This window comes from Rhea pennata, chromosome 19 (genome assembly GCF_028389875.1).
Source record: "Rhea pennata isolate bPtePen1 chromosome 19, bPtePen1.pri, whole genome shotgun sequence".
Lineage (NCBI taxonomy): Eukaryota > Metazoa > Chordata > Aves > Rheiformes > Rheidae > Rhea > Rhea pennata.
Genome location: NC_084681.1, coordinates 1,608,744 through 1,622,925, shown reverse-complemented (window position 1 = coordinate 1,622,925; position 14,182 = coordinate 1,608,744). Strand labels below are relative to the sequence as shown.

Below are 14,182 nucleotides of genomic sequence, written 5' to 3'. Positions count from 1 at the left end.
GCACGTGCATGCGCACGCAGGCGGCGCTGGGGCGGCGGGGGCGGCTAGCGCGGCCGGGCCGTCCCGGCACAGCTCTGCCCGCTCCTTTCCCAGCAGAGCCTAAATTAAACTATCACAGGGCACGAGGAGCACGTCGGCTGCGGCGGGACGGGCGGCGCGGCCCCGCGCGGGGGAGACGGCCCCGCGGGAACAGCTGCGCTCCCGGCCGCGGCCGCCCCAGCCCGGCACCGGCACCGGCACCAGCGTCGCGGCCGGCCTGGCGACAGCAGCGCGGGACGCCGGCGCGGCAGCCACCCGGGCGGCGTTTGCATCCCGAGCGATTCCCGCAGTGCTCCGCTGGGGAACGGGCAGCACCGAGCGCGCAGCCCGCGGGCAGCGGCCGCCTCCCGCCACGCCGGCCCGCGCCGGGCCGCGCAGCTCTCGCCCTCCGCCGCGGGGCTTCCGCGGAGGCTTTTATCCGGCCGGGTTTGATTTGGTTTCCCGCTCTGCCGGGCGCGGGAAGCGGGCGGCAGCCCCGCCGGAGCAGCCCTCGCCGCCACCGCCGCGGCGTGAGTTTTCTTTTGAAAAGACGGAGTTGACAGAGCATCACCCATGGGGGAAAGCGCGTCCGAAGAAGGGATGACCGCGCTGCAGAAAACCGTGATGCCGGAAGACAGCAGCAGCCTCGAGGCGCCGCTGGGAAGTGACCGTGCCGCGCTCGGGGCCGCCGGGTCAGGAACGGGCTCTGGACTGGGAGACACGTGCCGGGGGACCGGCGGCTTTGCAACGCATCCGACCTTGGCCCTGGCTCGAGCTGCCGGACAGGGGGGGTGAGCCCAGTCCTCCCCACCCCGTTATCCGGCCTGGGGAGCAGCCGCGCGGGGAAGAGGGGCGGGATGGGGGCGGCGCGGGGCTCGGAGCGCGGAGCCCCCTCGCCCCGCCGCCAGCGCCGCAGGAGAAGCGCGGGGCCGACGCTGCCGCGCCGTCGTCGGATTGAGGGGGAGGAGAGGGGCAGGGAAAAGCATCGGCCGAAGGCTTTGCTCCATCACCTCTAAAGCGAGAGGAATGCGGAGAAAGCTACGTGGCTCTTGCAGCGCAACCCGCTGACAGCAACAGCTGGATCGGATTTTGGATACAAGCTCGCCGGCACAGCCCCTTTGATTAATATCCTGTATAACGACTAATTAACTCTAGAGGGGACATGTATTTGAATAGTTACTGCGCGATAATGAAATGTCAAGTGAGCATTAAAACACACTTAGCAAAGGTTTAACGACTCCCAGCGCCAGAGCCGCGGGTCCTGGCACCTCCGCCCGAACGGAGCCGCGGTGCCGCGCTTTGGCTCGGCGCATCCTGAGCGGTTCAATGATGCAGTTAACGGGGGGCGAGGAAATACCAGGGGGATTGCAACGAGCTCCCGCTTGGAAAGGGCCCCACCGTCTCCCTGTCTGCCCGGGAAGCGTTCTCCGTCGGTCAGGGGAATTTCAGGAACTCCGGTGGCCCCGTAAAGCGCCGGCTCAATTGGTCCTGCCAGATTAAACCATTTAATAATTGATGCGTGTGCACTAATCCGGCGGCTTGCTGCAGCGCGCGGCGGGGACCGCGCGGGCCGCGGAGGCGCCGGGAGCGTGGCGGCACCCGCCTCCCTTAGCGCGCAGCCGCCGGCCCTCGGCGCGGGCGGACGGCAGCGGGGCAGAGCGGCGCGCCGAGCAGAGGCGGCCGCTTTCGCAGGCGGAAGGTGCATCTCTGCGGACGGGAGTCTGTCCGCAGGTAATGGATGAGCAAGGTAATTTCCGAAGGCAGCAGGACTGGATGCAACCTTTAATAGGACAATCTCACATGATAAATTACCAGACCCAACTAATCTGCATGTTAAATTTCTTGTATGAGAAATAAATATCCTCAATTCACCAGAGAAGCGCTTTCCTTCGGAGGGTTTCATTAAAGACATCAAGCTGCCTGATTTGCATGTTATGATTCCTCGTACGAGAAGAAGTTCAGGCTCCGGGGAGCTCACAGGAGAGCCAGGCACCGGCGAGATTATGCGCGGAAAAACAGAGCTGGCCCTGGAGAGAGCAGCGCCGGCGTGCCAGGGCACGGGAGCGGAGCGCGCTGGGCAAGCCTCCGCCTCCCGCGGCAGGCGCGGGACCTTAACGAAGGTCACGGCACTCGTAACAGGGGACGGGTTTCGGCCGTGGGGCTCCCTGGGTGCGGGGATGCAGCTGGAGCATCGGGGGAACCATCCCTGCGCATCCCACGCCGGCAGCAAGTGGGCGAAGCCAGGCTGCTCCCTGGTTCCCCACGGTCCCCAGGGATGCTCCCCAGCAGGGTCGGCTCCTCCTGCACACCGAGCCAGGCTGCTCCCTGGTTCCCCGCAGTCCCCAGGGATGCTCCCCAGCAGGGTCGGCTCCTCCTGCACACCAAGCCAGGCTGCTCCCTGGTTCCCCGCGGTCCCCAGGGATGCTCCCCAGCAGGGTCGGCTCCTCCTGCACACCGAGCCAGGCTGCTCCCTGGTTCCCCGCGGTCCCCAGGGATGATCCCCAGCAGGGTCGGCTCCTCCTGCACACCGAGCCAGGCTGCTCCCTGGTTCCCCACGGTCCCCAGGGATGCTCCCCAGCAGGGTCGGCTCCTCCTGCACACCAAGCCAGGCTGCTCCCTGGTTCCCCACGGTCCCCAGGGATGCTGCCCAGCAGGGTCGGCTCCTCCTGCACACCAAGCCAGGCTGCTCCCTGGTTCCCCACGGTCCCCAGGGATGATCCCCAGCAGGGTCGGCTCCTCCTGCACACCGAGCCAGGCTGCTCCCTGGTTCCCCGCGGTCCCCAGGGATGCTCCCCAGCAGGGTCGGCTCCTCCTGCACACCGAGCCAGGCTGCTCCCTGGTTCCCCACGGTCCCCAGGGATGATCCCCAGCAGGGTCGGCTCCTCCTGCACACCGAGCCAGGCTGCTCCCTGGTTCCCCACGGTCCCCAGGGATGCTCCCCAGCAGGGTCGGCTCCTCCTGCACACCGAGCCAGGCTGCTCCCTGGTTCCCCACGGTCCCCAGGGATGCTCCCCAGCAGGGTCGGCTCCTCCTGCACACCGAGCCAGGCTGCTCCCTGGTTCCCCACGGTCCCCAGGGATGCTCCCCAGCAGGATCGGCTCCTCCTGCACACCGAGCCAGGCTGCTCCCTGGTTCCCCGCGGTCCCCAGGGATGCTCCCCAGCAGGGTCGGCTCCTCCTGCACACCGAGCCAGGCTGCTCCCTGGTTCCCCACGGTCCCCAGGGATGCTCCCCAGCAGGATCGGCTCCTCCTGCACACCGAGCCAGGCTGCTCCCTGGTTCCCCACGGTCCCCAGGGATGCTCCCCAGCAGGATCGGCTCCTCCTGCACACCAAGCCAGGCTGCTCCCTGGTTCCCTACGGTCCCCAGGGATGTTCCCCAGCAGGGTCGGCTCCTCCTGCACACCGAGCCAGGCTGCTCCCTGGTTCCCCACGGTCCCCAGGGATGCTCCCCAGCAGGATCGGCTCCTCCTGCACACCGAGCCAGGCTGCTCCCTGGTTCCCCACGGTCCCCAGGGATGCTCCCCAGCAGGATCGGCTCCTCCTGCACACCAAGCCAGGCTGCTCCCTGGTTCCCTACGGTCCCCAGGGATGTTCCCCAGCAGGGTCGGCTCCTCCTGCACACCGAGCCAGGCTGCTCCCTGGTTCCCCACGGTCCCCAGGGATGCTCCCCAGCAGGATCGGCTCCTCCTGCACACCGAGCCAGGCTGCTCCCTGGTTCCCCACGGTCCCCAGGGATGCTCCCCAGCAGGATCAGCTCCTCCTGCACACCGAGCCAGGCTGCTCCCTGGTTCCCCGCGGTCCCCAGGGATGCTCCCCAGCAGGGTCGGCTCCTCCTGCACACCGAGCCAGGCTGCTCCCTGGTTCCCCGCGGTCCCCAGGGATGCTCCCCAGCAGGGTCGGCTCCTCCTGCACACCGAGCCAGGCTGCTCCCTGGTTCCCCACGGTCCCCAGGGATGCTCCCCAGCAGGGTCGGCTCCTCCTGCACACCGAGCCAGGCTGCTCCCTGGTTCCCCGCGGTCCCCAGGGATGCTCCCCAGCAGGGTCGGCTCCTCCTGCACACCGAGCCAGGCTGCTCCCTGGTTCCCCACGGTCCCCAGGGATGCTGCCCAGCAGGGTCGGCTCCTCCTGCACACCAAGCCAGGCTGCTCCCTGGTTCCCCACGGTCCCCAGGGATGATCCCCAGCAGGGTCGGCTCCTCCTGCACACCGAGCCAGGCTGCTCCCTGGTTCCCCGCAGTCCCCAGGGATGCTCCCCAGCAGGGTCGGCTCCTCCTGCACACCGAGCCAGGCTGCTCCCTGGTTCCCCACGGTCCCCAGGGATGCTCCCCAGCAGGGTCGGCTCCTCCTGCACACCGAGCCAGGCTGCTCCCTGGTTCCCCGCGGTCCCCAGGGATGCTCCCCAGCAGGGTCGGCTCCTCCTGCACATGGAGACAGGCCAGTCCCAAGCCTCCACGGTCCCCAGGGATGCTCCCAAGGAGGGCTGCCTCAATGCATGCACAGCGCCAGGCTGGTCCCTGCTCCCTCACACCTCGCTGGCTCAGGGCTGGGGACCTGCGGCGCCAGCTCCCACCTGCCCTTCGCCGCGCGCCACCGGGTCGCTCCCCTTCGCAAGCTGGCAGCTGAATTGCTGCGGGAAGGAAAGGGCGGTTGCTACGGAAACGTGCTGCCAAACTGGGAGACGGGCTCCTTTCTTGAAACGTGGGAGCGAACTCGCCTAAACCGACAGACGAACCGGAACGCGTCGGCACGGAGAGCGCGGGGCCGGGGCTCTCGCCGCGGGAAGAGCGCAGCCGGAGGGGCCCGCCTGCGCGCCGGCGAGGACGGAGCAGGGCCCGAAGGAGGAGAACGTGCCCCGTGTCCGGCCGGAGAGGATGCTCCGAGCCCGCCCGGCTGCACCCTCGACGGATGCCCGTGCCGCAAAGCGCGGCGCAGCCACCCGCGAGCGCGGCCGGGCCCCGGGGATGTCCCGGCCTCCCCGGCCGTCGGCGCCAGCCCTCCCCTCTCCAAGGATTAGTCTGTTTCTAAACTCGTTAACTTTTAATTACTACCTTCCCACTGCCCGAGCGGGCTGGCTCCAAGCCACCTACGTCTCTATTAAAATTCAATTTATGCCCATCACAACTAATTTTGGTACTTTGCCTTCCTCACCAGCAGCCTTCAACTCCAGACAAGCCGTCCAAACCCTCACCCGGACGTATCAGAGCTGCGCAGAGAGCCGGGCACGGGCAGCGCGCGCGGGGCTCGGCTAAGCTGGTGCCGGCAGGTCGCGCCGGCGCCGCCGGCGAGGACGGGCTAAAGCCAGGCAGCGAGCTGCGTAGCGGCTGTTCGCCTCGTTAGCCGCAGCGCGGCAGCTCCGTTTGTTTGGGTTTCCCCGCGTGTTTGTTTGTTTTCTCGCTTCCTTCCTTAATCCGTTTTGGCTGGAAGCCGGAGCCGCAGTTTTTGCGGGGGGCTCTGGGGGACGGGGGTCACCTTGGCCTCCGGGCAGGGCTCCGGAGCGCTGCCCCTTCCCACAGCCGGGGAAACCGAGGCGCGGGGCGGGCAGGGAGCTGGCGGAGGCAGAACCGGGCGAGGAGGCCGGGAGTCGCCGCGCCCAGCGTGGGACCCGCGCCAGCCTGGGTTCGGGCAGCCCCGCGGCAAGGGGCAGAGCAGGGGGCCGTGGCCCCCCCCGGCCGCCTCGCCGGTGCCCGGGGCAGGACGGCGGCGGGCGGCTCCGCGCCGGCTCCGCGGCCCCCCCCAGCCCCCTCGCGCCGGAGCTCCCGCGATCCAATTTAACGGTTGACATTTCGCGTTCTCCCCGCCGCGCCGGGCCGCTCTCCTGGCCCCCACGGGGCCCGGCGGGTCCGTGTCCCTCCTCCCGCCGCCGCCTCCCAGCCGCCCGGCGCGCGGGTCAGAACGTAACCGCCGACGCGGCGTGAACCGTGAAAATCGCCGGGCTTAACGCGTCGACGGGCTCCGAGGCCCCGCTTCGCGGGCAGGCAGAGCTCGGCCAGGGGCACCGCCGAGCTCGGGGACGCCGCGCTGCCGCCTCGTCCGCCTTCCCGGCATCCCGGAGCAGCTCCGCGTTGCTACAGCAACACGAAGCCTTTGGATTCGATGCCTTCAAATGGGCAGCGGCTTGTCTCGGGCTGAATTATTGATTATAACGGAGAGGACGACGTGCCCGCGCGGAGGAGACGGCGAGAGGCGCCCGGCTTGAAGGCGAGCTGCAAGCAGGCTGCGGCACGGTGACCGGCGCCGCGCCGCAGGGTTCAGTGGTGCCCGCCGCGCCGCGGGGTGCCCGCGCCGCCCCGGCAATCCGGGGGCCAGGAACCCCACGGGTGCTGCCCCCTTTCCTTGCTTTGGGAAAAAGTCCACGCTGGCTGCACCTGGGAAGGACGCCAGGCTCAGCGCCCCTCCGGAGCCCCCTCCCAACGCCGCTGACATGAGCTTCAGCACCCGCGTCGCGGCCCGGCGCCGGCACCACGTCCCGCGGCCCGTGTCCGCTCCCGCATCCCGCCCACCAGGCACATCCCCAAAGCACGGCGAGGCGAGGGTGCAGGGCCCCAGCCCGGCTCTCCGGGCCGCCCCCCGCAGAGCCCCGGCGGCCGCGGCGCCCGGGAGAGGGACGCGCCAGCTCACCGGTACTCCAAGGAGAACTTGGTCAGCTCCCGGCTGTTGTGGAGCCACTTGAACTCGAGGGGCCAGCTGCCCTCCGCCATGCACGTCAGCACCAGGCGGTTCCCCTCCAGGTGGACCTGGCTCCGGACGGGCTCCGTCTTAAAGTACGGAGAGACGTCGTCTGGGGAGAGAGAAGGGAGAAGAGGTGAGAGCCGGGACGTGCCACGCACCGGAGCCAGCCAACCCGGCCCGGCCAGCAGCCTGCCCAGCCCCACGGCCGCACGGAGGACCCCGACCAGGGAACTCCCCCACCAAGAAGGACCCCAGCAAGGGAAGACTCCGACCAAAGAAGACCCGGACCAAGGAAGGCACTGCCCAGGGAAGATGCCAACCAAGGAAGACCCTGACCAGGGAAAACCCCACCAGGGAAGACCCCGACCAAGGAAGACACCAGCCAGCGAAGACCCTGACCAAGGAAAACCCTGACAGGGAAGATCCCACCAAGGAAGACCCCTACCAAGGAAGACACTGACCAGGGAAGGCCCCGATCGCTTCATTTCAGGCATGACCTTAATCTCAGAGCAGACGTGCAGGTGGGCAGGAGGCAAAGCCGACCTCCGTCGCCCCCGTCCCCTGCCAGGCCGCACGTCCCTGGCCCGGGGACCGCTCCACCTGGGCACTTCCCCCCGCGCCGGCCAAGCCGTTTTGCAAGCGTATTGACGAGAGCTTAGCCCATCTCGGGTTTATCTAAGCTGCTTTCTTTTTTTATTCCCTGCTGCCTTTGTAGTGTTTTAGAAGCACTGAGCTTTTAGCTGGGGGGGTGGAAGGGGCGGAGGGGCTGGGAGCCGCGCGAGACATAAACACTTACTCCTCTCCTGTTTTATTTGCTAAGTAAAACTATAAATCGAAACACACAGCTCCATTTTCTGCTTAACAAATGGAAGCCCTTTCACTTCAAAGACACATTCATATTCCCCAGCAGCTTTCAAGTGTGCTTTCAATCATGGCTTTAGGTTTTTTCTTTGGGGCAGGCTTCTGCTTTGCTGCATGCGCGTGCTGAATTCCTGGCTGCAACGCTGCAAGGCTGCAACGCGGGGCCGGCACCGGGCGCCAGCAGCGCGACCCCAGCGCGAGGCACCTGCCCGCGGGGCCGCGCCAGGCTCGGCCACGCTGGGCTCGGCCTGCCGCGGGCTCCCCGGGGAAGGAGGCCAGGAGCTGGCGCGCTCGGAGCACCTCCGGCGCCGAGCCCGGCCGGCAGCCCCGGCAGCGGGCTGCGCGCTGCGTGCGGGGTGTTACGGAGGCACCTTCCCCGGGGCCAGCGCGCTGTTTGCGTACATCCTAATTTGATTTTAAGCAGCTAAGTCTCATCTTGCTTTGAAGCGCCAGAGCCATCTGTTCTGCATTAAAGGGTGAAAAACGGTGCCGGGGACGAGAGGCGCCTCCTAATTCCACCATCGGCCGCATGAGCGTTACCTGCCTGCGAAGGTCGCGCCGGCCGGAGCAGCTCCCGCGCTCCCCGGCCCCGCACCGGCCGCTCGGCTCCCGCAGCCGGCCGAGACCCCCCGCACCCGGGGGCTGCAGTTCCCACGGGCCCAAGACCTGGCAGCAGGTTTCCCGGTGGGACTCTGCTCCCCAGCTGGGGAGGATCGCCTCCCCCCCCCCCCCGCCCCGAACGAAGGGTCATTACTGCTAATTCTGCCTCTCCCCCATCTGTTGTGACTGTTTACACTCCACTTGCTAATTAGAGACTAATTAGTTGGTGCAGAAATTCATCACTTTCCAAAACGCAGGCGGCAGCGGCGTCCCGGGGAACATCTGCACATCTGCTGGCGGCGCGGCAGGCGCGGGGCTCGCGCGGCGCCGCGGGCTCGCCGGCCGCGTGCCAAGCCGAGCCGAGCCGAGCCGAGCCGAGCCGAGCCCAGTGACACCAGCTCCGCAGCGGGAGCAACGCGCTGCCGCGGGGGGAGCGCGGACGACCCCGTCCCTCTTCTCCGCGCTCCCCCCCTTCGCCGCCGGTGACATTTTAACGCCGGGGCCTCGCGAGCCCTAATCCCGCCTAATGGGATCAGCATCTTTGCCCCTGCGCTTTATTTACATAAGGGCTGCTCGGAGCCGGGCCTCAGCCCGGGCCGGGTGCATTAGCGGATATAGGGCAGGGGGCCCTAAAGAGCCGTAATGGAGCCTAATGCCCGGCGTAATGGGCGAGCCGGGATCCAAGCCCCCCGCCCCCCACCCCGGCCTCAAATCCCTCCTGATGGGGAGTTTTAAGCTCCGAGGAAGCCAACCCGAAGCCCTGCCGAGGGCCCGGCTCTGCCGGGCAGCTGCCGGCGCCCGGGCGAAGGAGGGCTCCGGCACGGCCGGCCCCGGCGAGCCCCGGGGACGCAGGACCCCTCGGCGCGGCGCCCAGCACCCCCAGCACCACCAGACCGAGCTGAATCGCTTCTGCATCAAGTTGCTGGCGCGCCGCAGCACGGAGAGATTAAAAAACAATAAAAGGGAAAGCGAAACCCTCCGCTATAATTACCAGCCTTTAGCCGCCAGCAGAGGCCAGGGAGGGAGGCACGGAAGGAGAAAGAGGAAAAGAGAAACGGAGAAGAGGAGATCCACTCAAATTTTAATAGGAACCACTGCATTTAATTTAACAACACATTTTTTCAATTACCAGAATAATTGTTTTATTCATAAAATGAGTTTCAATAAAGAGGGTAATTTTCCTCTGTTTTTATTATTCATTTGTGTAACATATTTGCAGCACAGTTCCCTGGCGCCGCGACAGCCGCGCGGCTGCTCTGCCTCGGCGGGGCCGTGGAGGCCGGCACGGCACGGCGCGGCACGGGTTAATGCCACTGCCGCTCCCGGCCAGACCACAGTGCCCACGGGGCGCCCGGCACGGCTCTGCCTCATCCCACCCCGTCACCCCTCCTTCCCGCTGGCCTCACTTTTCCAAGGAGAAATTTTTTCCGCCTTCGCTAAATATAGCGGCGGCGCTGGCAGGGCTCCCGGCTCGGCGGCCCCCGCGCCGGCGCGCGCCCGCGGCCGGAGCCGCTCCGAGGTGCCTCCTCGACGGCGGCCGGCTCGTCCCAGCTCCGCACCCAGGAGCCGCCTGCTTTTCGGAGCTGGCCCCGGCCAGCGTTCCCGCGGCTGCGCCCCGGCGCCCGGCACCGGGACGCGGCGGAGCGCGGGAGCCGCGCCGCTGCGCCGGGTTTGCCCAAGTCACGTATTCTGCTTGTTAAACGCCAGCGTGCAGTTGGGAGGCATCAATTTTTCATCGGCTCTCGGCGAGGTAATCACACCGATCAAACGGCACGCGGCGGCGCGGAGGGCACGGCCCTGCCGCGGGAACGGGGCCGGGAGCTGCAGCGGCCGCCGGCCCGGCCCGGCCCTCGCCCGCTCGCCAGGTGCCGGCGGATTAGCGGCGCTCGCCGGGGCTGCCAGGCCCATCAGTATTCCAGGGACGAGGCCGCTTCCCTTTAACGAAAAGCAAACAGAGGACGGCGATGCCGAACGCTCCCCGCGCCCGGGGAGCGGCGAGCGCCGGCGCCGAGCCCGCCGCGCGCGTGACCGCCGTGCGCCGTGGGACACCCCCAAGCCGCGGCTCAGCCGCCTGCCCCGGCAGGGGAGGGCAGCACCAGCCACACTCCTTGGTGCGCTCCGCAACGGTCTTTTTTTTTTCTTTTTTCCCTCCTTTCTGCTAACAGGAAAGCACATAATTGCAGATGTGCCCGATAATCCTTGCAACTCGCTTTGCTCCCATCTTTCCCCGCCTTTCCCCTCCCCTCCCTTCTCCCCCTGCTGAGACCAAGAGCTTGGAAAAACTCCTTCTGGCTATTAATTAAGAGCAACCTCTCCGCTATCATGAGTGTACTTGCCATAAATTAATAGCGGCCTTCTTAATCACATCTTATCTCCTCTCCGAGCGCCCGACGGGCGGTGCTCGAGCCAGCAGCCGGCCGTGCAGCGCACTCCCTGGCGCTCCGGCCGGCTTCACCGCGCGGGACGAGGGCGATTTCCAAAGCATCCCCAAAGCAACCCCAAACCGCTGCTTTACGGCTGCTGCTCTTCCCCGCCGGAGCCGGCAGCCGCCCCCTCTGCGGTGCCCGTTGCAAACCCGCCTCGGTGCAGCAGAGCAAGAGCCGCCCTCCAAACGCAGCCGCGGAGCAAAGAGGGGTTTGAACAGGCGGAAGAGCCCGGAGAGCTTCCCCGGCTCAGCCCGAAGCACACGGACGTCCGCGCGGGGTTTCGGGAATAAAACCGCCTCCGGCGCCGGGGGTGCCCCCTCCTCGCGGGCCCGCGTGGCAGCTGCGGCCCCGCAGCCCCGCGCCTCCCTCCGATGCGATTTGGGGTTTCGCACATGCCGTAAGTGGCTCGCGGAGGTGCGCTTACGGGATTAGGCTGGAGGCTTCGCGGGAGAGACCCGGAGTGGCTGCTAGGCAGAGCCAGGCGCCCGCCGGCACGCCGGCGGGATTTGCAGAGTCGGCTCTTAAACTCATTTCTTCCCTTAAGCCTTCGGAAAGGCGGAGGGGCTGCGGGCTCCGCAGCTCTCCCGGGGCGGGGGGAAGGAAGCGTCGGGATGCCGTAGGTGCCCCAGTGAGGCGGCACGACGCCAGGCGCCCGGGTTCGGGGGACGCGGAGGTGGCGGCTGCGGTGCTCGGGGTTGTCACAGCAACCACCGAGACACGGCACCACCGGCACGATGGCGGGGGAGAGCCGCGGAGGGCGCCCGGCCGCCGCTCCCGGCGCCGCTCGGCTCCGGGAGCGCAGCCGCTTCCCCAGGGAGCCGCCGCGCCAGCCCCCTGCCAGGCTCTGCCTTTCCCGCGGCGCAGCACGGCACGGCACGGGAGCCACGGCTCAGGCGAGGGCCGAAGTGCTCGGCCACGCCGGGAAAGGCGCGCGGTGCCCGCAGCCGCGGAGACCCCTCAGCCGCGGGGCGAAGCCCCAGGACGCGGGATGGGGCCTGTGCCAGCGGAGCCGCTGCAAGGCAAGCACGGCATGGCGGGCATGCACGGACGGACGGACGGACAGTCTCCCGCCGCGCTGCGCCATGACCACCGCGGCGGCTCCCTTCCTCCTCCCGCATCCAGCTCCAGGCCCATCCTTATTTATTTATTTGCTAATTAGCTGCTGTTTCCATAACAAACGCTCCAGCTTCTCCCAGCCTCCAAACAGCCCTGGGGCTGGATTGTTAACTAGGATTTTAATTTGTTAATTAAAAGCAGGATGCCTCCGTAACAAGCTCCTCTTCGGCGGCCAGGCTCTCCGAGGGCTCCCGCCGTCGGCCGGGAGCTCGCGGCCCCGCCAGCCGCCACCACGACGTTCCCGGCTCCGAGGGAGAGATGCCAGCCGGGGCACGGAGCGGGGCTGCACACGCCCATCCCCGCCGGCAGCTCCGGCTGGAAAAAACAACATTTCCCCTTGCAGGAAACCCCAAAGCCCCACAGGGTGACAAGCGGCGCTTTGTGCTCGGCGTGCACCGAGCCCGGCCCCGAACGCCCGTTGGCGGAGCCCTGGGACCTGCTGCGGGGACGCTGGCTCCGGCTGTGCAGATGTCTCCGGATCGGATCAGCAGCTCCGTCTCCCTGCCCCTCAGGACCCGGGGCCGTTTGGCACCGGCCGGGTCCTCCAGCTGCGCTGCCCGCTCCGGAGCCGAGCTGGCTGGCAGCGCCGCGGGGCAGACCAGAGCCGGGGAGCCCCCCGGCCGCAGCCAGCCCGCGCCCCGGCAGACCCTCCTTGCCCAGCAAACCCCTCGGGAGGCCGCAGATGCTTCTCGGTATCTGGGTCACAGCCGTGAGTCACGGAGACCCGGCGAGCGACTCAAGGCGCTCCGGGCTCTGCCGCACGGCTCCTTTCCTGGGAGCGGCTCCGAACACGGCGCGGAGCAGAGCCGCGGACGAGGGCCGGCTGCTCCCCAGAGCCTGCCTTGGAGCGAGGTGGAGGCTGGAGAGGCCGCGGTCCCAGCACGGGGTGGGATGCATGGGAAACGCGGCCCCCGGGCCAGATTTGGCCCCGCGCCCGCCGAGCATCTCCTCCAGGAGACCCGCTCCTGCGGGCATTCCCGGAGAGCACCCGCGGAGCGGGAGGAAGGCAGAGCCGCCGAGGGACGGGCGCTGCGGGAGCCCCAGCGGAAACCGGCTCCCAGCAGGAGCTTCCCTGCCCTTCCGGGACGGAGAAGGTCCCTGGCTCCCGCCCGCGCCCCGGCCCCCCGCCGCCCGCCAGCCACCCCGGGCTTTCAGCAAAGCGGCATTTCCCAAGTGAAAAAACATGACAGGGAAAGGAGGGGGGGGGAATAAATAAATAAATAAGAAAGAAACCACAAGAAAAACCTCACTCAGCCTTTCCCATGGTGCTGACGCAACCAAGTCGCCAGCCCCGCCGGGTGGAAAACCCTCCGCAAGCTTCCCGGCCCCGCGGCCGAGCGGGAGCAAACGCTCGCGGCCGAGGGCCTCCGCTCTCCCACCGTATCCCGCTTCCCGCGCGGGTGGGCGCAGGGGACGCGCGCTCCAGGCCAGGCACGCAAGGATTTACCAAGGGTGGTGCCCAGACTTCCTTTTTCCAGGGTTTTAATTAGTCATGGTGTTGCTCAACTTAAACCTAAATAGCTACAGCGTGACTGCAAATACCAGCGAGGCAGTTTTTCCTCGGAAAAAGCTTTTTCCAAGGCTTTGCAGACGCCCTTGCTCATAGAGGAGAAATGGGAATAAATCACTGTCTGGCAACCCCCCCTTCAGCCACTCGTGAAGGCTCTGAATTTCCGGTGCAGAAAAGCAAGATCTGGTCTTTGCACTTATTTGCTTGTGGCTCTCCAGGCCAGAGGGGCTTTTGCAGCCAAGGCGGAGAAGCTGCTCCAGCAGCTCCAGCAGCAAACCCGGGGCCGCTGCCCAAGCCGACGTGACTCTTACGGGGAGAAGCCAAGCGAGCGAGACTCCTCCAGAGCCGCAGGGAAATCGCCCTGGCCTCATCGCCACCCCCTCCGCCGCGCGGCCCCGCTCCCCGCGCCCCCCTCCCCGGCCCAGCAAAACGGAGGCAACGGGGCAGGGCGCGAAGCACTTCCCTGCAGCGGGCGAGGGGGGTGGGCCAACAGCAGCCCTTTGGATTAAAATCTGCCCCCCCCCCCCGCCCTTGCAACGAGCTGATTTTATTAGTTTGCAAACGCATCGAGAAGCTCATCGACAAAATAAACGAGCGCGTCGCCGCCAGCCGGGGCCGAGGGCGCGGTGCCCTCCGGAAGCGCACGGCTAATCCCGTTTCATCCCCGCACCCGGCACGGCCAGCAGCTGCTTTTCAGGCAGGAGCTACTATGGTGCCGGCCGAGCCGCCCCAGCGCCCTCCGTCCGGCAGGGGCCGGGGGCCGGCGACGGCTCCGCCGCGCCCGGCGCTACCCGCCGCTGCGCCGTCCCGGAGGGGCCGCCAGCCCCGCCGCGGCTCCCGCTCCCCCTCGCCCCGACCCGGGAAGCACCGACGCGCGCGGCCGCTGGGGACGACGGCCCGCACGGCGCGAGCGGCACCGTAAAGCCCCAGCTAACGCCCGGCGCTCGGCCTAGATCCAGCCCGCTCCCTCCCTCCCTGCGGC

The 14,182-nt window shown here is 67.7% G+C and overlaps 2 protein-coding genes across 3 annotated transcripts in view; one reads left to right on the top strand and one right to left on the bottom strand.

The window, feature by feature from the left end:
• The window catches only part of RPL38 (ribosomal protein L38), a 90,703-nt gene that overhangs the window by 30,952 nt on the left and 45,569 nt on the right, over positions 1-14,182 (top strand). The gene's annotated exons all lie outside the window — the stretch shown is intronic.
• Positions 1-14,182, bottom strand: part of SDK2 (sidekick cell adhesion molecule 2) — a 40,030-nt gene that overhangs the window by 19,649 nt on the left and 6,199 nt on the right. The window contains exon 3 of the mRNA XM_062592093.1: positions 6,637-6,796. Within this exon, the coding sequence (XP_062448077.1) occupies positions 6,637-6,796 (160 nt within the window). The remainder of the gene's footprint in view (positions 1-6,636; positions 6,797-14,182) is intronic.